The 26,454-nt window shown below is 43.4% G+C and overlaps 2 protein-coding genes across 5 annotated transcripts in view; both read left to right on the top strand.

Annotated features, from left to right (window-relative positions):
- The window catches only part of SDF4 (stromal cell derived factor 4), a 42,104-nt gene extending 31,602 nt beyond the window's left edge, over window positions 1-10,502 (top strand). For 3 of the 4 annotated variants that reach the window (XM_039509018.1, XM_039509016.1, XM_039509015.1), the window contains exons 6-7: window positions 620-795; window positions 7,103-7,279. In XM_039509018.1, the coding sequence (XP_039364952.1) occupies window positions 620-795; window positions 7,103-7,279 (353 nt within the window). Of the gene's footprint in view, window positions 1-619; window positions 796-7,102 lie in introns of all 4 variants that reach the window. The other variant, XM_039509019.1, reaches the window with a different exon arrangement.
- A 1,501-nt stretch (window positions 10,503-12,003) lies between these two features.
- Window positions 12,004-22,476, top strand: TNFRSF4 (TNF receptor superfamily member 4). Its single transcript, XM_039509503.1, has 7 exons — window positions 12,004-12,177; window positions 16,907-17,029; window positions 17,518-17,634; window positions 18,082-18,148; window positions 19,036-19,250; window positions 20,236-20,361; window positions 22,294-22,476. Exons 1-7 carry the CDS (start codon window positions 12,027-12,029, stop codon window positions 22,362-22,364), a joined length of 870 nt encoding a protein of 289 aa, XP_039365437.1. The 5' UTR covers window positions 12,004-12,026; the 3' UTR covers window positions 22,365-22,476.
- Window positions 22,477-26,454: the final 3,978 nt, after the last annotated feature.

The following is a 26,454-nucleotide window of genomic DNA, read 5'->3' as shown; positions in this document are numbered from 1 at the left end:
CCTCTACTGTGCATGCAATAGTGAGCTGTTAATCTGACAGTACATTGCATGTCTCTCTCTTTTTGTAACTTTCTCTTTGGTTGGAAAAATGAAATAACTTGCAAGTCAAGATTTCTCAGTTGGATCATTTTTAAAGCATGTTAGTTTTTTGGCCTAATATCCTTGAGTACCTTTAAAAAAAACCTGGTTCCTGTTGATCATTTTATCTGCAGGTGAGGTGTAGTGTAAGCAGTATATGGTTCATTTTTCTCTGCTGCTCTGCTTCAGATCAGAGATGGCATGGAGCACCCCACGGCATAAGCAGTTTGAGCAGTATGAACTTATTGCACCTAGGGAGTTGGGTTTGTGCTTATAACCAGATGGTGAACACTGAAAGACCAGGTTTATCTCACTTAGCCAGCCATTTTCTTAACTGATCGTTTTCTACTTTAGCTGGAAACATAACTTAGGAACAAATTGAATCAGTTTTATAATTTCCTCACTTACACTTGTGCTGAAACCACAGGGCCTGTACCACCAAGAGCTTTGAACTCTAGGAATTGTTCATGTCTTACTTCTCAATGGGCACTTGTAAGTAAATAGACTCCTCACTCCAGTTGTGTTTTGGCTTGCATTACAGATCAAGATGGAGATAAGAAACTCACCCTTTCAGAGTTCATTTCCTTGCCTGTTGGTACAGTAGAGAACCAACAAGCTCAGGATATTGATGACGATTGGGTGAAAGATAGAAAGAAGGAATTTGAGGAAGTGATTGATGCCAACCACGATGGCATTGTCACCATGGAAGAGCTGGAGGTGGGTGACTCTGAAATCATTATTTTATTTATGTACATCATTGTTGAAAATATGACAGCACTTTCCAAACCCAGAGGAAGCCCAAACCTGGCCTCAGATGAAGGGTGATGGAGAAGATGGTGTTCTTATGCTTACATTTTGGACCATAATATAGCCAGGTACAAATATAGAAGGATGCTAGAGTAACTTTAGGTTACATACCAGTCGTTTTTGGAGGGGAAGGGGGGGGGGGAGTGTTTTTGTTTTTGTTTATTTTGGCTTTTGCATATTGCCTTGCATAGGGATTTTTAAATGGGTAGTGCACAAAACCATAGGAGTAGAAGCACAGTGTACTGGGAGAATGAATCACACTTCCGATCTGAAAGTGAGTAACTGGCAACCTATGTATTCAAATTAATAAAAAAAAAAAAAGTGAGAACCATGATTTGTGAACATACTCTCTTTTCTTCCAAAAATCATTTATCTGTAAGAGTTGTCAAGTAGGTGTGCCATCGGCTGCACAACATGCACTTGTTTTTTGTTAAGAGATTTTGATTCTGAAAAGATTGGATTGTTAAAAACATGAAAACTAGAGATGAATCAGATTAGGCAGACTATGATCTGTCTTATGTGAAGGAGTCCTAGAGTTAATGAGTCTTTTCTCACTGGTTCTCCTGTCTAAGGGAGGACACTTGTGTGTGGGTAGGGGGAGGAGTAAGATTAGTGAGTAATAAGAGACCAAAATTCCAGAAAGTAGATGCTTTTTTTAGATGGCTTATTAAAGGAGTAATCAGTAACATGTGCAAAAAGTTCTGAGTTACAAAATCTAAATTTGGAATAGTAGGGAGGAAAGTGGGTGGACTGAGAAATTGTGTTGAGTTAGTGTGTTGTGAGGTAAGTAAGTGAGTGTTTATATAAGGATAATGGAATGAAATCTCCTATGGAGTGGAACATGGTTTCTCTTTAACAGTGCAGAGCAACACTACCTAAGTGTTCAGTTCATCATAGTGCCTGAGTTAGAATGTGTCCTGGATGGTGGGATTAATACTTCTAGTTCTTCTTCAAGTAATGTCTGAGTGCGCCACTTCAGAATGCGTGTGTCCCCATGTACTCTTGATCATTGATTTGTCAGCAGTGTCAGCCTGTCTGCACCTGCACCCTAGACACCCTCATGCTCCGGGACAAGAGTATAAAGGGAGGGGGCAGACCTGCCACCACTCCAGTTCCTTCTCAGCCTTTACTGCTCAAGATCCTAAACAAATTGAAACAGGAAAAATTAGTAGCCATCCTTATAGCACCATTGTGATTGAGACAGGTGTGGTTTCCAGAGCTGGTTTGCATTTCTCTGCAACCACCTCTCTCTCTCTTCCCATGACAGCGAATCTCCTCACCCAGAAGTCAGGAGCCATCACTCACCCCAGCCTCTCGTCACTTCACCTCAAGGCGTGGCTACTAATTTACTCTATGGTATAGAACAGGTGTGTTCCCCAGAGCTACAAACAGTGCGGCTTAAAAGTAGAAAACCCACAACAAGGAAAACTTGCCTCCAGAAATTAAAACGCTTCCAGACTTGGTGCAGTCACCAATCTGTGCCTCTCCTCAAGTCTTGTCTGAGACATATTCTCTATTACCTGCTGAATTTAAAAACTGCAGGCTTATTGCTGAGCTTTGTTAAGGTTCATTTAGCTGCCATCACACCTTGTCATTTTCATCATCAAAGTGTTTTCAGTCTTCTCCCACCTGACCGCTACAAGGTTTATCAAAGGCCTGTTCGACCTCTTCCCTCCTGTCAAGAAGTCAGCTTGACCATGGGTCTTCAACTTGAAGGTTTCCTCAGCACACTGAGGAAACCTTCACTGAACCTTTAAGGAACTGTTCCCTCCTTCATTTGTCCCTCATGCCTCATAGTCATCAACTTGGCCACGAGGGAAGGGAGCTTGGAGCCTACCTAAAGTGTTGGGTTTTTTTCCCCTAATTCCACCTTAATCAGGCGTTTCACTTACGAGTGTTTTATTCCAAGCCTTACTCTTTGACAGAAAAAACAAATCTCCATATACTGAACATAAAAAGGGCCTTTTATCTAGATCAGAGTAGGGCCTTTAAGGCTTTGCCCAGGCTTTACATCTTGTTTGCAGAACCAATGAAAGGACATCTGACTTCCACTCAAAGACTGCCCAGATGGGTTGCAGGGTACATCTTAACCTATTCTGAAGCCTTGGCGGTTTGTCCCCCTTTGAGGGTGATTGAGCCCTGGTGGAATAAGCAATCTACTTCTGTAGCCGTACTGAAAAACGTACCTATTTCAGACATCTGCGGGGCAGCCACCTGCTCTTTAGTGCATACATTTTCCCAGAACTATGCGCTCGTTCCTGCTTCCAGAGCTGACACAGCTTTCGATGACGCTGTTCTACAGTCCATACTGAATCCATCTCTTCAGCACCCTCTTGCATACTGCTTGGGAATCTCCTGACGTGGAGCATCCATAGGGATACTACTTGAAGGAGGAGAGGTTGCTTACCTTGTACAGTAACTGGAGTTCTTCAAGATGTGTCCCCCAGTGGGAACTCCATTACCCATCCTCTTTTCCCCTCTGCCTTGGAGTCTTTCACTAGACTTTTGTGATTGAGAAGAAACTGGGCAGAGCATTAAGAAGCAGGGCACAAACCCCACATTAGTTGAGAGTTCTAAACTTAGCTTTCGCTAACCAATTATCAAGTGTAAACTCCTCAGGCACTGTAACAGAGTTAATATGGAGTCACACGTAGTCCGTTTGGGTACTTCAATCTATCTCACCACCCTGGAAAGCTTGCCTTTCTGAGAGATGGTCCCTTACACCAAAAATCACAATAATATTCAGATTACTCCCAGTCCGAAAGGACCAGTCATTTTACCCCAGGTAGGTTTCACACCAAAGACAATACTTGTAACCAGTCTGATGATCAACTATCTGAAGATTTATTATATAGGAAAAGGAAATAAGAGTTATTTACAAGGTTAACAGGTAACTATATATACCCATAGATGAATTCCAGTCTGATGTTTCAAAAAGTAATACAAGCTTCTATGAAAAGCAAGCTGTATGTGCCCTTTAAGGCTAACCCAGGCTAAGCACATGGGTATATTTTGCTTATGCTTGGTAATTCTTGCCCTCAGAGTCGGAGCAGAAAAAAGATACAGTTCCTCCTTGTTAGGGTTTTTTATTCCTTCCCACCCTTCTGTTTCGAGTTGCAAACTTAGCTGAGGGAAGGAAATCGCTTACTTACTTGTCTCTTCTTCATTGGGGAACCCCGGGGGTAGGGTGGGAAGAGCAATCAAAGTCTTTTGTCTTCTGAGGTTGCACAGTAGTTTGTCTGGTGTTGATGGGCCTTCTCTTTTGGGCAGGAGCTAACCCCTTCTGTTGGAAGCTAGCATTTCACACTAAGTCATGTTTCTTTCCTGTCTGATGTACGCAGGTACAGAGCTTTACAGTACAAACACTGAAATATTACCTTATAACAGGGGTGGGCCTGGCAGCCATTTTAATCCAGCCCTTGAGCTCCCGCCGGGGAGCGGGGTCTGGGACTTGCCCCTCTCCAGCGCTCCAGCTGGGGAGCAGAGTTGGTGGCTGCTCCACACAGCTCCTGGAAGCAGCTGCATGGCCCCACTCCAGCTCCTACGCGTAGGGGAAGCCAGGGGGCTCCACTCTGCATGCTGCCCCCGCCCCAAGTGTTGCCCCCGCAGCTCCCATTGGCTGAGAATTGCAGCCAATGGGAGCTGCGGGGGCAGCACTTGGGGCGGGGCAGTATGCAGAGCCACCTTGTCATGCCTCCTGCATAGGAGCCGGAGAAGGGACATGCTGCTGCTTCCGGGAGCCGCACGAGGTAAGCGTCGCCCGGAGCCTGCACTCCTGAGCCTCTCCCCATGCCCCTGCCCCAGCCCTGATCCCCCTCCAGTCCTCTGAACTACTCAATCCTAGCCTGGAGCACCCTCTTGCACCCCAAATTCCTTATCCCCAGCTCCACCCCAGAGCCTGCACCCCTCTCCCAGCCCTGATCCCCCTCCCACCCTCCAAACCCCTTGGTCCCAGCCTGGAGCACCCTCCTACACCCCAGAGCCTGCACCCCCACCCCAGACCCCCCACACACACACACCCTGCACCCCACTCTGGAACCCTGTCCCGCACCCTGAACTCCTAATTTCTGGTTCCACCCCAGAGCCCACACCCCGAACCGGAGCCCTCACCCCCTCCCGCACCCCAACCCCAATTTTATGAGCATTCATGGCCCACCGTACAATTTCTATTCCCAGATGTGGCCCTCGGGGCAAAAATTTTGCCCACTCCTGCCTCATAACATGGGATGCAGATGTTATATGTGAGATTAATGCATGCAGCAACTTGCAAGCATTCAATAAAATCTAAACACTAAAGATATTTTTATAACTTGGATACCTATTTTAACAGTACTAATACACAGGTGAGCCAGACCGATTCCAGCTATGTATTTTGTCAGTATCCAAGTGAGCATGGGGACCTTGGTGCAAGTTGGAATCTGGTTTGCTAGTGTCACAGTGTTGCATGTCAGATGTTTGACAGCGGGTTTGGAGGAGACTATCTAGATCAAAAGTTTCCTTCAGAAATCCTTGTTATCTGATAGTTACAAATATATTTCAAATTTTAAATATTATGATTTGTTCGCTTCACCTATCCCAGGTCCTAAGTGCATGTAAAGCAATGCCTCCTCCTAAAAGTGCCCAACAATGCCCACACCCATAAATCATGCAAGAAGAGAGACCTCTTACAACTTTAATCTGTATTTTTTTCATTTACTCAAAGCCTGGTGTCGTGGAAACTTCTGTAATTTGTTTCCGTTTTAATGTTCAATAGAGCCAAAAGTTTAGTAGTGTCGATTTTTGTGTGAAACTAAGTCATCACAGAAAATGGGGCATTCTTAGCAATCTTATCAAAACAGGTGATCACATTTGGTTGATGTTTTTGTTTCTGGGTTAGTCATTGTGAGAGAGTTTAATTTGGATCTTTCTGGTTTCCATTTTACAGGCAGACAGTAAGTCATAGAAACCATTGGCACCTTGAAATTACTCTGGTAGAACTTGTTGTTCCTTTATCTGACTTGAAGAGCTTTACATATATCATGAATGGAATCCTTTTTTTCTCTCCAGAGTGGAATATTTTGAGTTCAGAATGGGGGAGAGTCCTTGCAAATGCCTTGTATTTTTACTTTCCACATGGGTGGTGTCTGACTGGTAAATTCTATTCAATAATAGCTTAAACTGAAAAAAATGGGTTTTGTCTTTTGAAAGAAAAACCTTCCTTTATCATGAAAATCTACATTAAGAAATGAAGAGGCCACTGATGCCCTTTGTCTGAGGTTTGGTTATTTTGTCAGAGCACAGATTCCTTTAAACCGATATCACCAGAATACATAGTGTGTCTGTCTGTCTGTCTCATGCACATGTTCATTGAGGTAACTTTAAAATGGATCCAGGGCTTCCATCAGAGGCTTCTTGTAACCTGAGCAAATGTGATGAGGATCAAAGATATTGTTATGAACACTGCAGGTTCAACCGGCTTTCTGAAAATCAAGCTGTGTTCTTAATGTCTCCTACAGTTCATGAACAACAAGGTAGCAGGTATCTGCATCGCTTGGCAATTTTGTGAATAAAGCATGATGCGGAGTGGATTTCAGATAACTTCTCTCATCAGTCATATGAGCTTCACTTGTAAAAGAGGTCTTGTAATAAATGTCTATGCAGAAAAGTATTAATCCAAAAGATTGAGGGCTAGACTATCAAAGGGACCCTAGCTCGGCCTCTCTATTTGCAGGTGTCATTTTCCTCAGAACAGAAATTGAGAGGAAACAAAAATAAAAATGATCTCCAAAGTTGTCTAGTGGGGCCTAAGCAACCACTACTTTTATTTTGTGTGGTATCTTCTTGCCTGATTCTAGGTCTAATCTGGCGTCTGGAAATTTTTAGACCTCTCTTACCTTCTGTCACTGACTAAGACTGCTGGAGGCCAATTTCCACATCAAACAAATTGTTGAAATACCAGTTGCAGTCAGCCACCAGCTAACATCAGAGAAGTTTTGGACTTTTGGTAGAACCAAGGAGGGGATGGTGTTTGGAAGGACCTTTTGAGAGGAAAGTTATTGACCTGGCAGACTGACCTATTTTAGTGCTTTCTATTGTTTATATTCATTTTGGGTCAAGTAATGGAGGCCTCAGTATTTTCTCAAACAGTCAAGGGCTGAGGATTCCAAATTTTGGCTTGGAGGCATGTGCTATACTGCACCCAATGGCAGAAATTGATGACCTTTCTTATCTATTGTAGGAATACATGGATCCAATGAATGAGTACAATGCCCTAAATGAAGCCAAGCAGATGATAGCTGTGGCAGATGAGAATCAGAACCATCACTTGGAGCTGGAGGAGATCCTGAAATACAGCGAATACTTCACGGGCAGCAAGCTTATGGACTATGCACGGAATGTTCACGAGGAGTTCTGACCAGGCTCATCTCTGCAGGGCTCTGAAGCACCTTCTTGCTTTCCAAAAACAAAAAGAAAGTTACCTTGCTGCTATATGTGTTGTGTGTGTGAATGATGTGTTGTCGCAGACTTAAAAAAAACCCGTCCATATAGAAGAACTGCAGTTCTCCTTTAACCTTCAGTATAAAGAAGGAAAGGGCTGTAAGTAATAAGGCAGGATCTGGACTAACCAGTTCATACTACCTTGTGCAGTTATTGTAGCTGAAAGTTCAGCTTAGGCCTTGTGAAGTATCTTTAAATATCTAACTTCTGTTGCCTGCAAAGCTGCTGATCTATGAAAATCATCATTAACATTGGAGGATATTAGTTGTTTTTTTAATGGAGATTTTGTCAGATTTTTTTTTTCTGACAGCATTCTAGGAGAATCCAGCAAGGGATTAATTGGCGTATAAACTGCGTTGGTTTTGCTCAGCACAGGAACCTTTATATGTAGGGGTGTGGATATGTACTTTTCAGCTCATGAACGTCAGCTGTAAATTTGCATCAGAGGTGCACACTGTCTCAGTGCAGGTGGGCTGATTAGGTTGTGTTTTCAGCTGCCTTTAATATATATTCCCCTCACTTCACCTCTAATTGTACTAGAATGGCCACTAGCAGGGTGAAGAAAAGAAAAATGTGAACACTCTTAAAATATTCACTATAAGTGAAAGGCTCCATCAGGCAAACAATGACTGCTGAGGAGCTTATTTATATTCACCATTGCTTTTGGCTGGACAGGCATGGTTTTCATTCCATTCCATTATACAAATGAGAAGCCTGCTGCATCTGAGTCTATTAAAGTTTTTGAACAGAGTAAGTATTTTTTTTTTTAGCACTCTGCTGACAGGAACAATATGGCTGGAAAGAACAGACAGCCATGAGAGAGGAAATGGCAACCACATTGCTTTAAAGGCTATCCAACCCGATCAGTACTTTTTTGGTTCATCTTCCTTCTCTTCCTGCATTTTTCAAAATACCTTTTAGTCTGGGTATTGGGTGTCCAGTTTTGGAGACTATTAAATAACTGCTTTTCCAGCACTGCTTTTGCAATTTGAAAAATTACTTTCCTTTTTAAACAGGAGTGTTTGAAATTTTACAAGTGAAATCCTTTTTTTTGATTTAAAGCAGAATGGAAACTGATCTACCGTGTCACAGAAATCCCGCCCTTGTGCTGTTCTGCAGCAGTGGGAATGAGAAGCTCGTTTTAATCACTTTCATTTCAAAAGAGCTCACATTTCTAAACACAGAGAGAGGAATGTCTTAACCTGTGAATGTTCAGGGAGCTGCAGTGAGCAAAAATGGATCCAGTTTTTAGAATCATGGGCTGCGTTGCAACTAATTAGAATTCATTCTGAATCAATCTGGTTAAATTTGTTAAAACTAGTTAAATTTGTAGAGCTGTTTGGTTAGGTCTCACAAGCTAATCCCTACAAGTAGGATTGGTTTCAACCTCCATTGGTTTAATTTATGTCCCACTCTTCTCTAGCTGTACTGTGGTCTAGCAGAGGCAGTTCAGAGCTTCTTAAGGTTCCTTGAGCTTTTTGGTTTAATCTGTTTTGGCGGGAATCTCTATGGAGAATCTTGCAACACAAGGATCATATCCACTAACGTTGGAAAATAAAAAATGCTTCACTTTATTCTAGCCTTACCCTTGCTGTAAAAAACCCATTTTGGGGGGGGATTGCTTGAAATTCCAATTAAGGTGTGTGATATCTAATCAAGTTTATTCTCTTAATATAATGTAAATACAGGGATTGCTGTTTGTTTTTGATTTAAAATGTCCCTTTTTTTTGTTAAATGGCTTGTATCAAAGTCTTTTTATATAAATTTATCTTTTTTTCATTAAATATATTTCTCTGTGCTTTGGCAGTGCTCCAGCATTGAGATTCTTCATTAAGACAGACTATTTAAGACCTCAGATTAAAGAAATTGAATCATGAAAATGAATATAAATCAAATAGGAGGGGGGAAAGAGTGGGGAAATTGTGATAGTCTACTCATGTTCTACTTGTAACCAAAAGTAGCTGGATGTTCCTTCTATAATGAGTCTACAGAGACTGATTTAGACCCCAACTACTCTGACTTGCAACCAACTTCTGGTTTTGTTTAAACATGGTTGGATTGTAGTGTAGACAGGGCCTGAAACAATACCTCTGATGTGATTTTTATCTCACACATGATGTTACCCTGGCATCACTGTAATCTTTCATTGTGGCTTAAACTGGGCTGTGTGGAGAGACTCAGATGATTCCTGTCTACATTTTAGAAAGAAGGAAACTAAGTTCAGATACTGTTCTGTTTAATCATCTTAAGGTTCTTTAGTGTTCTACTTCCAATCTTGCCTTTCCCAATTTCTGCAACTGTCAGATTCTTAATCACAGGACAGTTTTCATCTGCAAGTAATCTACTATTGAACCAGTTCTTCCATTTAGCACTACTTACAGTAGTTGATTGTTTAACTTTGTCCATGGTCACTTACCACTGTTCATAACATAAAAGCAGTCTGCCTACTGCTATAAAGTGCTTGGTAGCCAAGCTATTACCGGCACATGGCAGGTGGGAGGGTTTGTATTTTAGGGAAAGATGGGTGGAATTAAATTAAACCTATTTGGTCTTTAGTAGACCAATGTTGAGTTATTAATTGTGTGATATAACTTGGGATATGTGCATATAATTACAACTTCCAGCACTGCAATGTAAAGTGTGTACATAAACAGTATTTACCAACTGAATGATATTTTACCAGCATTCGATTGTAGTGAAGTAGAATCTGAATATATAGTCATCAGTGTTTACATTGTTTTTGCTTTAAATGTATTAGCACATTTCCAACCTTATGTTTTTGTAAATTTCATCCACATCAAAGTCTTTTGTATTGATTCCCTTCCAGATGAATAACCAGATCCTGCTACTTGCTATGAAAGGGGGAGGAAGACAGTTTAAGTTGATCAAAAGTTGCAAAGGGAAGAAATAAGTCACTACGATATAAAATTATTTACCTGTTTTTTTACAGTGATGTTACCTAGCAAGACTTATGCCGCTGTATTTCCTATGTGCAGACCAGTGTGGGTTGTGTTCTTTTTTCATTGCAGATAGAGCAAAAGATAATTTGGAGTGAAAAAAACATCAGCTCTGGGGTTTTTTGGGTTTCTTTTGTTTTTTTTAAAGGAACAGCTTTACTAAAGCTGTAACTTTCCAATGATTTGGAGAGGACTGTGGAATGGAAAAAAAAATTGGTATGTCTTTTAAAAATTCAGAGACATTGGGGGAGAGGGGAACAGCATAAATAAAATACAGCAATAGAATTGCTCTGCAATCCTCTCAACTGTATCAGATTATAAAGGATGTCATTCTTTTCCGGTCCAAATTTACTTCCCTCCAATACAGACCTTGTGGTGGTTTCTTGCAAGTGAACTGTAAATTGACATCAGAAATGCTGAGTCTTAGAAGTCTGGTTCTAAAAAAACTTGACAAATTTAAATAAAAATCAAATAAAATCCATTTTTGACTATTGTCTTTTAATTTGGGCCTTTGTTTGAACAGTTTTTTTTAAAAGCTATTTTCACTACGGTAGCTAAGCAGATTCGGGGAATCCCAAAACCTGTGTGTCTAACTCCTATTGATAAAACTTGAATGATGAATGTATGTGAAACCTCGCTGCTTCTGTCATGAGTCTCATTCTCCATTTCTGTGCTGTACTAATTTCTTCATGAAGGAGAACAAGATGATGCCCTCCCCCCACCCCCACTTCTCACTACTGCTGACTTCCCCCTCCCACATCCCAGGCACTCCTTTCAGGTCCTCCTTCTTGGGCACGAAGGGAACAGAACTGGTGTGATTTTGCTGTACAGGAGGACACCAAACAATATGAAGAGACATCCATGTGGGTTCCTCATCCCCTGTGCCCTAAGGGAAACAGTTCTGCAGGGTGCTTCATTTCCCATAGAGCACAGGAAGGCTTTGAGAGAAGGGTTAGAATGGCTGGTTGGTGTATAGGCCAAACTCCCCTGACTAGAGCAATGCAGCTACTGTGGCTCCAATGCAGTAGCCCCACTGTTGTACTAAGGGCAAAGGGGCAGATTCCATGTGCACCTAGCCCCCATGGAATTGGCGTGTACACAGTCCATATTTCACTTGCACCATTCCCTGAGCTATATATGATGCACCACACTCTTAATTTTAATACTTAGGCGTTAATTTTGTCATAATAATGGTGGACACTGTCTCTTATTTCTCCCTCCATTAAAGCCCTGCCCATTTACGTGAGCTGGAGTGATACTTGCATAGCAAGAGGCTAATATGTGACATTTAACCACTATCCCTGAAAACTGCTAGCCAGAATTCTTGCAAAACTATTCAGTATGTTCCCCTTCTAGCTTTCGAAATGAGTGACAGCGCTTCAGTTCGGATAACGGGAGGCTAAGGCTGGTGTTTCTCATGAAGGACGTGGTTCGTTCCTAATAAAACCTTAAGCTAAGAAATGGCATGTGGCCCTTTTTTTTAGGTCCTAAAATAAAACTTTCATAGAATTGATTCAGAAAGCTTTATTTTCCCTTCTTCCTTGAAGGAGCCCGAAAGCTGAAAAGAGGAGGAGCTGAAAAGAGGTGGTACATGGTGGGAATTTCCCCATTGCAGGCATATGAATTGCCTTCCTGTTCTTCAGCAGTCTAGGTTCAACCGCTCCTAGAGTTTACTTTTTTTTTTTGCAGGGGAAGTGGAGAGTCAGCATGGCTGGACGAGTATTAGCCAAATTTGTGTTCTCTTCTTTTACTGCTGTTTTGTTCTCCCTGTTGCTCTCTGCTATACAGTGTTCAGGGCTGATTTGTGGACACTTTGAATATCCCTTACATAATCGATGCTGCAAGGAGTGTGCTCCTGGTAAGTCCTCGTCATCGACTCAATATTGACAATCCTTGTTAGATGTAAAGTCCAGCAGTTATGAGGTAGGGGGTGAGGGAAATAATCTTGTGAACCCAAAATGTTACTGACATGTCAGAAACAAAGTCTGAACTGTAAAATACTGTTTTTTATAAAATATCTAGACTTCTGTCTACTTTGGAATAAACTTTCTGTAACTTAGGGTTTCTCAAGGTTACCCGCTTATGTATCACTCTACGGAATGAAATCTTCAAAGACTTGTCTACACTGGCTTATTTTTCCTAAAATTTCCCACTGGTGCAGGTCCGTGATGGGAGCACTAGCAAGGACTGACTGCCGACATCTTAACTAACATATTGTCTAGCCTGACAGATTAACAGTAAATGGCATGCTGGTTAAAATGCTGGTGGACACAGGAGCCTTGCTGGTGCTAGTACTTACATTGTAGCTGCAATGGTGGGTCATCTTAAGAAAATAGGTCTAGTATAGTTAAGGGTAAGACTGTACAAGATGTCTTTAAAGCTGCTTCCATTACTGTAGCTAAAGCTTATATATTTTTGTTTTTTTTTAAAAAGTGTCGCTTGACCATATGCTCTCCTATTGAAGAGAACAGGGCATGCCAAACATCACTGGAAAAATCAAGATTTATGGATGGCCGGCATCTCTGGGTTTTTAAATTGCTCTGCAGGCATGATCCACGTGACATGTGGACGTCTCCCTGTGAAGAGAGCTAGTTCTCTTTGCTTCACGTAATTCATGAGCATGATTTGGCAAGACCATAGGCGGCAGCAAAGGGAGTACTTGTTTCCTCCCACTTTCTCCTTTTCGGTAGAAACTGAATGAATTTTGCTCTGTCTGTTTTTTCTTTCTCACAGCTGCTGTTAGAGCGGAATGACAGTTCTGCAATCAGAGCTGAGGAAGTGGAAAAGTGCAAAAAATACACAGGCACTATTAGTTGGATATGTTTATAGAAATTACTTGACAACCCAGAGTTAACCACAACTGGCATGTGACACCACACTGTACAATGGGCAGTCTGTTAATAGAAAGTGGCGTGTAGAGTTCAGAGCTGACAGGAAGGGAAGGTACATTCTCACCTCTGCAGGATGATTAGATTGTGTGCTTGCACCTTTTTGCAAGAGGTTTCTGTTTTAAAAAAAATCCTGTGCAGAGTTGTCTCTGCATCTTCAAATTAGAGCTCTTTTTTTTATTCACAGTTCCATCCACCCATCCACGTAAAATTTGTACTGCATTAGCTACTGCAGCAAAAACTGAAATCAGTGTTTTCCAAAGGTACTGGTTGTAATAGATCCCCATTCTTGAGACTTGGCTTGCCACACAAGCCCTCAGGGTATTCCCAAAGCTACTGAATTATGAGGGTTTTTGAGTTCCTCATTATGGGACACATCCCGTCCCTGGTAAGTGGGTACAGACAATCCCTCATGGGTCACATGCTGTTACTTTTCTCTTTAATGTGGTGAGGGAGTTTCCATAGACTGTCACTTAGTTAGAAGCTACTGAGTCAGTTCTAGACTGGGAAAACCTATCTCCCTCCTGTCCCCGCGGATGAATATATTACTATGTCTTGCAATTAATTACTGAGGTAAAGCAGTGGATATATATATAGTCTTTGGTAATGGCCATATGAAAATGCAGCAGTCAAGATAGTTGATTTAGACAGTATCTTCTGTAGTACATTGTGGGTTTTGTGGGTCGGTATGATTTTGTTCAAATGAATTCTCTCCCAGCTACTCGGAAAATGCCCCGAATTTTGCCAGCCAGTTCTTGGAACATTCTGCATTCAGGAGAGTAGTCTGTTTCCTGAGAGTGTAGGATGCGCAATAGACAGTGAGTTAATGGGTTTTAGTGCTGTGAGAATAATGAGTTATCCTTTCTCAGAACTGTTTGCTGTTAGCACCCAGTGACACTTAGAGAAAATGAATGAGTGGGGTGGAAAAAAGTACAGTGTGATCCTCATTTTCCAAGAGCAAGGGTGAGAATAAAAAATTAATTACAGCTGGATTTTAAAAGTACTGAGCATAAAAATAATTGCTCCTTATTTTCAAGTAGCCTATACCAGCGTTCTCAAACTGGGGGTCATGACCCCTCAGGCGGTTGCAAGGTGGTTACATGGGAGTCGCAAGCTGTCAGCTCTATGTGGCTGACAGTCCTGAGCCCCCATTAAATTAAATCTACCCCATTTTTAATTTATAAGGGGGTGTCGCACTCAGAGACGTACTGTGTGAAAGGGGTCACCAATACAAAATGTTTGAAAACCCCTGGGCTGTATCTTAGGCCATTAGCGAGATATAGGAAATGTGCCTTGATACCTAGAGCATAAGATGGGGACTCAGAACCTCTTGATGCTATTCCTGGCTCTGCCACTGACTTGCTTTTAGACCTTGGGCAAGTCATTTAATCCCTGCACCTAATTATCTGTCTACGAAACAGAAACTAGATTGAATTGTTACCTACTTCAAAAGTGCTGTGAAACGTAATTAATGTTTGAAAAGCATTCTGAACTCAGCTGAAAGTACAAAGTACAGTATTGTTGCATTATCTGTTGCAGCAAGATAAGTGTGCCTCATTTCTTGCGAAAAAACTACCCATTATATGCAAGTTCTCTGAGGAGAGTTTTAGGGCTTGAGATCAGGGCACAACTGACGAACATTTAACAGGGGGAACTTTCTGCCCATTCAGGCATTCCTTTAGTATAATGCTGTGTGTATCTAAAACAAGTACTCCTCGAAGGGGGAATTCAAATTCTGAGAGGCATGTGGGATATGTTACCTAGCTGCTTGTAACAGCTGTGAGTAAAGCTGACAGCAGCAATCTCTAGAATAGAAGGAGAGACGTGTGCTGTAGTGTTTTATATGTCACTTTACAAACGTGATTTGATTATTTCCTGACATACCTGTGAGTGGGCTAAATAACAGTAATAAATAATAATTTATTATATAATAATAAACAGTGGGATAGTGCAGATGAGGAACCAGAACATTTAAGCCCAGTGCCACAGAAGAAATGAGCATCAGAGCCAGAATTAGAACTCGGGACCAATGCTTGAATCGCTGTACCACTCCACTCCTCTGATCTCGGTTATTATGGGAAATGATGCCATCTTACGTCACTTCTGAATTAGTGGTTTGAATTCAGACTCCTCTGACAGCTGTTTTGGCGAAAGTGAAATGATTTTGGTGGCGTTAATCAAGTTCTTAGTGGACAGACGCCATGCTAATTAAGCATGTTAGAAATGAATAGGTGTTCCTAGTAGACACTGCTGTCATAGTTGGCACCTGTGTCTAAGGAGAGAGGCTGAATCAATTTCCAGCTCCTGGAGGTGGTCCACATTTGGATGATGCCAAGAAGAACTTCAGTGCTATTAAACCGCAAATCTGCAAGGCAGAGCTAATACTGATTTGGGTATAAAACAAAACTGATACATTTGTGTGACGAGTTAATTTCCCACATCCTCCCCCCTCCCCCAGTTCTGTGTATCCGTCACTGTATTTTCAGTTTGGGCCATGGGGAAGTGCTCTGAAGAGAAGTATGTCCAGGTCCTCAAAGGTATATAGACTCATATGGTCTATTGATTTCAATGGAAATCAGGTGCCTAAATAGGGTGACCAGATGTCCCGATAAAATCGGGACCATCCCGATATTTGGGTGGTTGTCTCGCGTCCCGATATTTCGCTCCGCCGGCAGCACTGTTTTTTTATTTGTTTTTGGCTCCACCGGCGGACCCCCTCCCACCATGTGTCCCAGTATTTTCTTCTTCTCATCTGGTCACCCTATGCCTAAATAACTTTGAGGATCTGGGCTATAGTGGCTGATTCTACAAGCTCAGAAGTCAAGGGGAATATGCAGGATTGGGTTTAGAAACATTTCCTTTTGCACAATGTTGCTCAACTGAAGGTGCTTATCCATTTGCTACAAAATTGTAAAATAAGTTTCAGTAACCTCCCTGTTTCAAATAGGAGCCCTATATTGACTCAAGATCCCCCTCTCCCCCATGTGTCAATGTAAATACTCCTTGCGTTGTGAATTCCTGCCTGGAGAATCTTTACTTTCATCCACCTTCTGCAAGGATCTATTCCTGGCTCTGCCATGGCCTCACTGTGCCACCTTGTCACTTGCGCTCTCTGGGTCTATTTTGCTGTTAATAAAAACGGGACAACTATATCTGCTACTGTGATGAGTGCCAATATAAGAGCTTGGATGGATGCATAGATACCTCAGAGGGGAGGCTGTCAGGCTTAATTAATTGATGTTTAATATGCTTTGAGATCCCCCTGGAGAAAGATGCTATAGACATGCACATTATTAACTATTTAATTGCTGTGTGTCATAATAGGTCTATACAACCTACCTGCTATACCATCCAGTGCATCTGTTTGCGCCTTAGTCCCTGTTAGGGCAGTTCAAATGACTTTATCTTGGTGGAGGTACTGTGGGAAAGCCACAGTATTGTACAGATATCAGCCCCTTGTATCACAGCTGCAGTGGCAAACTGACCCTTGTCAGTGACCTCAGCTGTGTACCCTGACATTCCAATAATTCAAAAGGTTCCATTGTAGAAAAGTGCTGTTTGGGATGCGTTGGTGAAGGGGATGGATGATACTGTCCACGTTTTCAGAATGCTGGGAGGTGTCTAGAAGGGGGTCGTGGCTATTAATGCACGGACAGTGACACAAAGGGATTCCTCTCCCATACGTGCTCTTTGTTCTAGGTGAGGGAATGAGAAACCGCTGCTCGCCATCATCCGAAACTGAATGCATCCCCTGCCAAGATGGATACTATAACTCAAAGCATAACTACTATCCGTGCACAATCTGCACCGTCTGTGACACAGGTAAGTCAGCTACGCAGTGGCCACTTCTTTACAAGAGGTCCCCAGAATATCCCCCTAAAGCCCTAGGTGCTCTTCCCAGGCCCTCTTCTCTTTCCTACTCCCCAAAGGCCTGGCAGATGACGTTTTTGCGTGCACAAAAGTTGCCCATTTTTTCAAGCCATTATAAGAGCTGGTGGAATTTTTTTTAATTTTGACAAGATTTTGACTGGGAAAAAATGGTGGTTTAATTTTTCATTTTTTCCCCCATGTTTCAAGTCAAAGAAGAACTGGATAAGACTCTAACTTGAACCCACTCCTTCTGCTCTTTAATGACCTGGTTCAGTGGCACAAGGGGATCCATTGCATGCAAACAGGGGTTCAAGAGACTAGACTTGACCTCCATGTCTCTCGTTTGCCAGTGCAGAACAATGAGCGCTAGGCCAGTTTCATTTGTGCTTTTAATTAATTTCCTTTCTTCCCTTCCACTTCCCCAACTCTGTTGCTCCTAGATAGGGGAAGCATGGAGGTGAAGAAGTGTGATAAAATCTCAGATACAGTTTGCGTGTGCATGAAGGGTTACACCCCATACGACAGCGGATCGTCAGAGGAATCTCCATCAGGAAGAGGTGAGTAATTAATTAGCTTTTTTAAAAATTATAACAGTTTTCCTCCCAGTGAAACGCACCTGCTGGCTGTTTTGTAAATTATCTCGGTCTCCAAGACAACCATTGCTAACAGGGTGATGTGCAAAATGCTGCCAGAGGACCTCTCCTCTTTAACCTCCATAAACACTCTGCAGGAAATGCAAGGTACCTCGCCAGGAAACAGAATAAAAAGGGTGTTGTGCTTGTTCAATATGCTACCTTCCCTTTGTACAGACCCAAATGTTGACTGTAATTTCAGTGGTGCTGTTGTATGTACTCTGGTTTTGCGTGACACTCTGGAATGGAAGCTGGTTTATACATTGTAATGCTCGTGTATCATTCTTGCTCCAGGTTTATCCAAAGGCTGTTCAAAGCTACTCTAAATCTGTATCAAGCAACCATAGTTTTAAAATATTGTCTCTCTTTCAGAATGCTTCCCTTGTCCTGATGGGCATTTTTCCGATGGAAACAACGACAGATGCCGGCCCTGGACCAAGTACGTATCCCTCACCCAAACAAACTGGGCTTAAACTTTTGTTTCTTGCACAGTAGTTAAGGGTTGCTCACAGCAGTCCCTTCTATCTCCTTCCGTAAAGTCAGTATATGGAATTCCCGAAGATAAGCCAGCAATAAATGCAGTAAGACTTGTATTCATGATGACTCTTAGGATGCCTGCAAGAGGGCTATGTACCAGCTCAAGGGATGCATTGGCATCCTGCATTTTCCCTTTTCCACCATGATGGCTTCAGTAGAAAGCTGGCCAAGTGGAAAGGGCTCCACCACCTCACACAGGGAAGCTATTGGTGATTGTAGCAAACCACATGAAACCTGAAGGGAGGGCCACAGCTTGCAAGAGGGAAGAGTTTTGAGGAGGCTCCAGGAAATTGGTCTGTATGCACGTGACTAGAGAACACTAGCTGATGTCGCAACATCCCTGTAAACAGTTTTCTTCGTAAAGAGCCAGTTTAGTTTTACAAGCATGGAGTCTTTTCATGTTGTTAACCTAGCATGCATTGCCTGAACGGATGATGTTTTCTTCCCTGGGAGCAATTCTACACCTCTCTTCTTTTTGTCTCATCCCATGGTGTTCTCTCTAGTTGAGCAGAAGTTGGGAATACAGCTGCAACCCATGCTCCACTTTGGAGTGGCTACTGAGTGTTGCTATGGAGGGTTCATCTGAATTTCCAATGTTCAAGCAAGCAGGAAAAGATTTTATTTTATTTTTTAATTAAACAAAAAAATCCAGGTGGTCTTTATACAACATAAAGAAGCTACACGCCAAAAAAAATTTGCATATGCTCCATCTTTTTTCCTGTGCAGGTCACCTTTATATTCGGCACGGAAGTTATTTAAATAATACAATTTATTTATTTACACTGGCAGCTGCACCGCGTATGGCAAAAAGACTCTCAGAGCTGGGACAAGAATAGAAGATGCCATCTGCGATGACCAGGACAAACAGGCCACCACACTCCAAACATCCACCTTATACCTTTCTATCATCAGCCGCAGAAGCAATGGATCTACTACAGCACTCACCCCCTTCACGTCCAGAGACACCCTTTCCACCACTCCCGTTAAAAAGGAGACTAACTGGGGTAAGGGAAGGCTGAGTCTTGTCTTCTAGTAGGTGCCTCCTTTTGCCTGCTCCCTTCAGTCTATCCAAATGCCTCTGACAAATTCGTCTTCCTCCTACTGTATCCACCCCCTTTGTAACCAGTAACTTCAGATTTCACATCCCCTTCCTTAGCTGTTTCAAGCTCCCTGCACAGCTCTGTTGCTGCCAACCTCTCATCACTTGTTGCCTGCCAGCCTCCTCTTCTCCTCTGCATGCCTCCATGGCCCCTCTGTTACCTCTTTCCACAAGCACCTCTGTCCCTTCCCCAAGCTTTGGGATGCCTTCTCCTAATCCTATATGCCATGCAGCCTCCCTCTCCTCCTCAGACCTATTTCCCTACAGTCGCGCAATGAGCATTCCTCTCATCCTGTATGTACACAAAAATAATTATATCTTTAAAAAAAAATAACTCAAGGCATTAACAAGGTGATTGAACCACCCAGGCATCCCATAACCTCTCGGGTGTATTCCCTCCTCAAACAGGAAGAATGACTCATTTCCACTTCCCCAGTTTATTTGGTTCCTGCTCTTCCTTAGCCTCACATACATGCTAGATTTGAATTTGGCAGTTCATGAGAAACAATTTAATCTCTTGCCATCGTAGCCACCTACCCACTTGCAGTCATGGTTAGCTTTTAAAAACTGTGGGAACGTGGACACCCTGACTCCTGTGACATAAATGTAGCCTTAATTGTAAGGCGACATGTTCACTTCATGGTTCTGAAGTTGCCACCGTTATGTCATTATCCATATTGGAATCATCATCACTTTCTCATGCATTGTCTCCCAGCTTTCATGCTCATCATCCTCTTCTTTGATTTAACAAGTTTTTGTGTGGTGCTCATCATCATGGCATCGGAGTGCCTAGGTCTTATGTAACACGGGATGGTGGTCATGCAGGGGCCCAGCGGTGCGTGTTCTCTCTCTCTCTCGTGTGTAATGGTCGCCCTTTATTTTTCTCCTAGGGTCTTTATCGCTCATTTTGATTTGCTTAACATTGCTCATGGTATCTGGAATGTCCATCCTCCTCTTGATTATCCAGACGACCAAAAAGGAGAAGCCAAAGAGGCCTCCTGTGAATGGACAACTTGGTGAGTTTCTGTTAAAAGCTCGCTGTTCTACGCAATTAATTTGGAGCGAATGGGTGGATAACCTGTGTCTCTCAGGCTATGGCTACACTGCAGTGCAGGCCCAGGGTTCAAACTCAGGGTCAAGCCTAATCCCCCTTCCTACTAAACACACATTGTGCTAACCCAGGGCTCGGCTCCAAGGGTCTAGGACCCTATGGGGTAGAAGGTCCGAGCCTGAGTCAAGCCGGGACCCAGGCTTCCACCGCTATTGCTTTGCAGTGTAGACGCAGCCCCACTGGAATCGTGCTTTTGGAGTCTGCCAAAAATTTTCCACAATCCCCCTGGCCAACTTTGTTTGTCCTCTGGACAGTCAAGTTTTTTCACACTGCATGACACCCTAATTTAAATGATCTGTGGTGGGCCTTGAACAAAGATTTGCATACATCCCTGGCCCTTTGCCAATGGGAAAGTGCCTCAAAAAACATTAAAAACTCTGCTCATGGTCTGTGTTTAAGGCTGATCCAGATTTTTCATTTATATTGGTCCCTGTGTAAGTTATAGTGCATGGGTCTGACCGATGCAGACTGTTGCTGGAGGTGCGGGTCTGTCAGAGCTGAGACCAGTTTTGGGGGATATATCTGATCACCCTGGAAACTCTCCCTCACAGAAAGCTTGGCTCTCTATAGCAGTGCCTGTAGCTGCATGGCTTGCTTAGATGGAAGAGAAAATTGTCTCCAGGGGTAGAAGCTTGACTTAACGATCTGGATGACCTGGTAGCTAAAGAGCAGGCAGTATTTCAGAGAGGAGGGGCCTCAGACAACCTCTAGCACGCGACTCGCCAGGATAAGCACCCTGGCGGGCCGGGCCAGTTTGTTTACCTGCCGCGTCGGAAGGTTCGGCGGACTGTGGCTCCCACTGGCCGCGGTTCGCCATCTTAGGCCGATGGGGGTGGTGGGAAGCCGTGGCCAGCACATCCCTCAGCCCGTGCCACTTTCTGCCGCCCCCATTGGCCTGAGATGGTGAACCGCAGCCTGTGGGAGCCAACACGGCAGGTAAACAAACTGGCCCAGCCCGCCAGGGTGCTTACCCTGGCGAGCCGCGTGCCAGAGGTTGCTGACCCCTGGTTTAACTTTTTAGAAGGCTTTAATTAACCCCTAGTGGGTGGGAACTGAGATATTCTCCTTTCCCCTCTCTGCTCCCTTCCTTCTTTTCCCAGTCCTTTATCTTTTCTTCTTCCTTCCTCCCTTTTCTCTTTACTTCATTACACTCTTTTCTATGTGGCTTTATAGCTACCAAAATATTTGACTCTCACACACACACACACACTCTCACACACACACTCACGCTGAGATCAGTTTACCGAGGAGGAGGATTGAATTTATACAGCATGCTGAAAAAAATAATAATGCATCATCTACCCATTGAGTGAATCTGTGACACAGGAGCAGCCTGGCTGAAATATTCTGTTTCTCCCTATGTCGTCAGAACTTGCACTTCCCCCTCTATTTGCAATTTTGTGCTTTCCTTCCTTTTTTTCTTTCTCTTTTCTGTTTTTCCCCTTACTTGGGGAGAGGGGAATCAATAGTATACAAATAATAAAAAAATTGCTATTCCGCAGGGTCTTTCATTCACCTTTTCCAAATGAATGAATAGTTTGACTGACAAGGGGGCGGGCACTCCATTCAAAGCCAATTAGACACATGGTTCTGGGTCAGCCCACTGCTGCCTGCTCTTCTCGTTACACAGCACCAATAAGATATGTTCCCATTGTTCTCTAAACCCATCCCACGTCTACTACATACCCCGTATCGGCTAGACCAGCAAGCAGTAATCTAGAAGTCGCTCCCTGCCTCAGTTGTTCTGTGCGCCCATGTGTGCATGGAACCAGAAGAGCCATTTGCTTCTCTTTCCCCTCCTGCTCTATACAAAGTTTCTGTGCTCTGTGTTTTTCAGATGGAAGGAGCTTTCGAATTCCTATCCAAGAAGAGCAAATCGACTCCAATTCCAGCCTCATCAAAAACTGATTCCCTGTTTTACTACAGTGCACTGTCATCTGAGCCAAACAGTAGGAACCTAGCAATGCAACCGGGGCGGCAAGCTGCGGGGGACGGCCTGCCAGTCGCTGTGAGGGCAGCAGGCAGGTGGCTTTCGGCGGCGCGCCTGCGGAAGATTCGCCGGTCCCGTGGCTTTGCTGGCAATTCGGCGGCAGGGACGCCGATGACGCGGCACCGGCGGACCTCCCGCAGGCATGCCGCCGAATCCACGTGAGCAGCGGACCTCCCGCAGGTGTGCTGCCGAAAGCCGCCTGCCTGCCGTGCTTGGGGCAGCAAAAAACATAGAGCCACCCCTGAATGCAACAGCTACTCCCCATGTAAAGGAATATTCCGTATGTGTTGGTGTTCGTTCCAGGGCCTCTGTCTCCAGACCCCCACATGGCTCCTCTTTCCGAGTCTCATTCCAGTCTGGTTTCCCTTTTGGCTCTCCCTCCACCCTGAGAGAGTGACCCCCTTTAAACCTTGCTAGGATCCTTTGTTGTCTTGTGTTTTGTGGGCCTTGGCCTTTCCTGGTCAAAACAGTTTTGTAGGTTTGTCTGGAGACATGGAAACAGAATCGTGGAAGGTAACTCCAGAACTGCCTCTTAAGTTTTTAAGTGTGTGTTGAGAGGTGGTAATCTGGAGCCATTCTGCTTCTTTATGCACGTCAGACTGTTAAGCTAAACCAGCGTATTCATACCATCCCAATAACCCTTATTAGAGGGTAGTGCAAATCTGTGTGTCTATGTATTAGGGCATAGTCTTTATATTCACAACCTCGAGAGAAAGCAAATTCAGATACGCGGGGAGAAGATTAAAAGACGGCCACTCAGAGAACAAGCATGCAGCATGTCCCAATTTCAGACGTTAGCACTCAGCATTTGCACTGCTACTTCACCTGCAAACCCTGCATGCCCCACACACACCCACTCTTGTGCTTCCTGTTTACATTCATGTGCATCACAATGAACATCCTGTTAAGATGGGTGTTTGCAGAGGGGAAAAAGAAGGTGAAGGGTGGGAACAGGCTGCATGAAAAGCAAATGCAGAAAAAAGGGAGGGGAGCGGAGGAAAAGAGCACTTCCAATGAAAGCATAAATAGTAGTTATTGGGCCAGATCCTAACCCACTGACTTCAGTAGAACCATGTGTGTGCCACTGGGGATCTGGCCTACTGTCTTTGTCTCCGTTGTGTGTCTGGCCCCCATGTGTACGAGCGTAGCTTTTGAGGATTCTTCTGGCCCTGACATCACAATTAAACTGAATCACCACGTGGAATGAAAATCCAATCAAACTCCAGCTAACTATGCAAAGCCCCAAATAGTTGGAGGTTCATAAACCGTCGGGCTCCCCGTCACTGGTTCTTGCCTCTTTCCGCTGTTGTTTTTGGACCCCTTTCTGTGCCCACAGGATTATCATTGTTGGCTAACTAACCTCAGCAAACCCCACTCTGAATGCTGCTGTTGTCTCGTTAGCTCGGCAGAACACGACAATGTAAACAATTGAAAAAACACGAGGCCCCCTAGATATAATATTTCTTCTTCTTGAAATGATGCATCGGCTGGGAGCAGCCAATAGACTGAGATTCCAGTGCGACACCCAGGGCTTTCTGCAGCTAGCATTATAGTAGAGCTCTGCAGAATCCCACCGGTAATGGATAGACGGTCCAGACCCAGGCTGCCATTCTGTATTTGAACACTTCGGGGGAGTTCACACTCAAGAACTGAACAAGCACTGGGCCTGCTCCTGCTCCCAGTTGAAGTAAATAGGAGTTTGGCAATTCAATTCAGTTGGAGCAGGAACATGCTCTATGAACAATGCTACACTGGTTGCCAAGTGTGTCTGTAGTGGAGGCGCTGCACGTCTTCTCGTTGGCTCAGATATTTTCAAGGGGGTGAATGGGTTTTTAAATTAATGGGAAGTGTCCTATTAAATACAAGCTGTGAAACGGGTCTTGGGCAAATCACTGAATCCCTCTGTTCCTCAGTCTGCCTGTCTGTAAAACAGGAGTGATGATATTTACCTCCTTCCTGGCCGGGTGGGTGAGGTTTAATGGGAAGTTCTCTTTCAGAGCTCTTTCCAAACTGAGGAGTGGCAAGTTTTGTTATTGGCATCCAACAGCCACAAAAGCAGAGGATAAGCCTTTGCACTGTACACATGAATAAGTTAATTATCCCCTACATATTTTGGTTTGTCTAATATAAATGGGTCTCGTTTATTACCTACCCTATGGTCCCAGTTCTGCAAACATATACAAACTAGCCTCCAGAGAGACTATTTCTGGGCTTAAAGCTAAGCATTTGCATCAGTGTTTGCAGGATCAGGACCTTACTGTGTGTGTACCTACTTATGTGCACATATTGTAATATATTTTACATGTATACTCCCAATGATGTAAAGTGTGATTATTATTATATGTATATTTAACATGCCTGTAAGGGTATGTCCACACTGCAATTAGACCCTTGCAGCTGACCTGTGCCAGCTGACACAGGCTAAGTGGCTGCTTAATTGTGGTGTTAGATGTTCCGGCTGCAGCCCGGGCTCTGAGACCTTCCCACTGCACAGGTTCCTAGAGCCCAGGTTCCAGCCAGACTTAAACAGCCCCTTAGCCCAAGCCCGAGTCAGCTGGCACAGGCCAGCCGTGGGTTTTTAATTGCAGTGCAGATGTATCTGGAGTGAGTTTGGCATATCCGTAATATGTTACACAATTCTGCAATATAGTTTCCTGTAAATAGCTTTGGATGTAATTTTGTGTGCCGTAATGTATAAAATAGATGAAGGGAAAAAATCCAAGTGCCACAGCAGAGCTGAGAAGTCCTTTTTTTCATTTTAAATGCCTCTTCAATATGTAGTTAAATATTTATTTTGTATACAAAATAGCCACCACATGTGCCAAAATATGAACACAAGAGCTGCCTGAAAATGTTCTTTAAAAATACACCTCTACCCTGATATAACGCTGTCCTCAGGAGCCAAAAAATCTTACCGCGTTATAGGTGAAATTGCGTTATATCGAACTTGCTTTGATGCACTGGAGTGCACAGCCCCGCCTCCCCAGGACGCTGCTTTACCGTGTTATATCCGAATTTGTGTTATATTGGGTTGCGTTATATCGGGGTGGAGGTGTACATCTTGTTATATGTTATACATATAGTGTAATTAATGATTTCCTAAAGTGAAATACAGACCTATTGTAGACAAACTTTTGTATTATAGTCTAAGGATCATAAATGGAGGAATTATTTTTAAAATAAAACATTTTGGCTAAAATGTTGGGGGTGTGTGTCTGTATAATTGGAGAGACAAAACAAGGGAAGTAGAGTGTTTCAACATGCCTGGTGTAGCCTTGTGCAAGGCATTACGATGAAGGTGAAGGCCAAGGGCAGGATTTTCAAAGAATCCTTGGTCCAGGCCATCAAAGGTATTTAGGCACCTAACTCCAGTGGGAGTGAGGCATGTAATTACCTCTGAGGACCTGGGCCCCAGAGAGTTAGGAGCATTGACTTTGGGATTTGTGCTCTGAAGTCACATAGGAGAACATTTTTCAAAAGTTCCTACGTGACTGGGGAGCCTAAGTCTCATTGAAAGTCATGCACTTTAGTTTACTGGGGATAATAGGGTGCCATACCTCTCTGGGCTGATCGCCTCTTGTTAACCCACATTCTGCATTTTAATCATTACGTCCTCTAGAGACTACAGCCCTGCAATGCTAGTAAATGTATACGACTGCCCAGGACGAACCACCTTGCCAGCAGTGAATAAGGAACGGATTTAACAATTTTTTTAAAAAAATAAGCGCAATGTCTTCATGCTCTGACATAAGTCAAGGATTCTGTAGTTGATTTTTTTTTTGAGCTTTCCTGTTTCTTTTAGGGAATTTAGAAGGGACAGTTAAATTACATGAGAAAAAGGATTCCAGCACCTTAGGGTATAACAGCAGTGACATTTATTTCCATCCCTCTTCCTGGGCAGTCATAAAATTGTGAAAGAGAAAAGGAGTCAAATACCCTCTTTGGAGACAGATTCACATGCAAGCCAGAGCCTCGGCTGATGTACATTATACTAGTTCCATTGAAGGC

Source organism: Mauremys reevesii, linkage group 21 (assembly GCF_016161935.1).
Source record: "Mauremys reevesii isolate NIE-2019 linkage group 21, ASM1616193v1, whole genome shotgun sequence".
NCBI classification, from domain to species: domain Eukaryota; kingdom Metazoa; phylum Chordata; order Testudines; family Geoemydidae; genus Mauremys; species Mauremys reevesii.
Note: the sequence above shows the minus strand (reverse complement) of the source record. Positions and strands in the feature narration are given on the sequence as shown.

Bases quoted from the DNA above. Each gene is read 5' to 3' on its own strand.
- TNFRSF4 (XM_039509503.1), top strand. From the start codon at position 12,027: ATGGCTGGACGAGTATTAGCCAAATTTGTGTTCTCTTCTTTTACTGCT. The intron at 12,178-16,906 runs GTAAGTCCTCGT...TCTTTGTTCTAG, and splicing joins CTGCAAGGAGTGTGCTCCTG to GTGAGGGAATGAGAAACCGC. The intron at 18,149-19,035 runs GTACGTATCCCT...TTACACTGGCAG, and splicing joins AGATGCCGGCCCTGGACCAA to CTGCACCGCGTATGGCAAAA.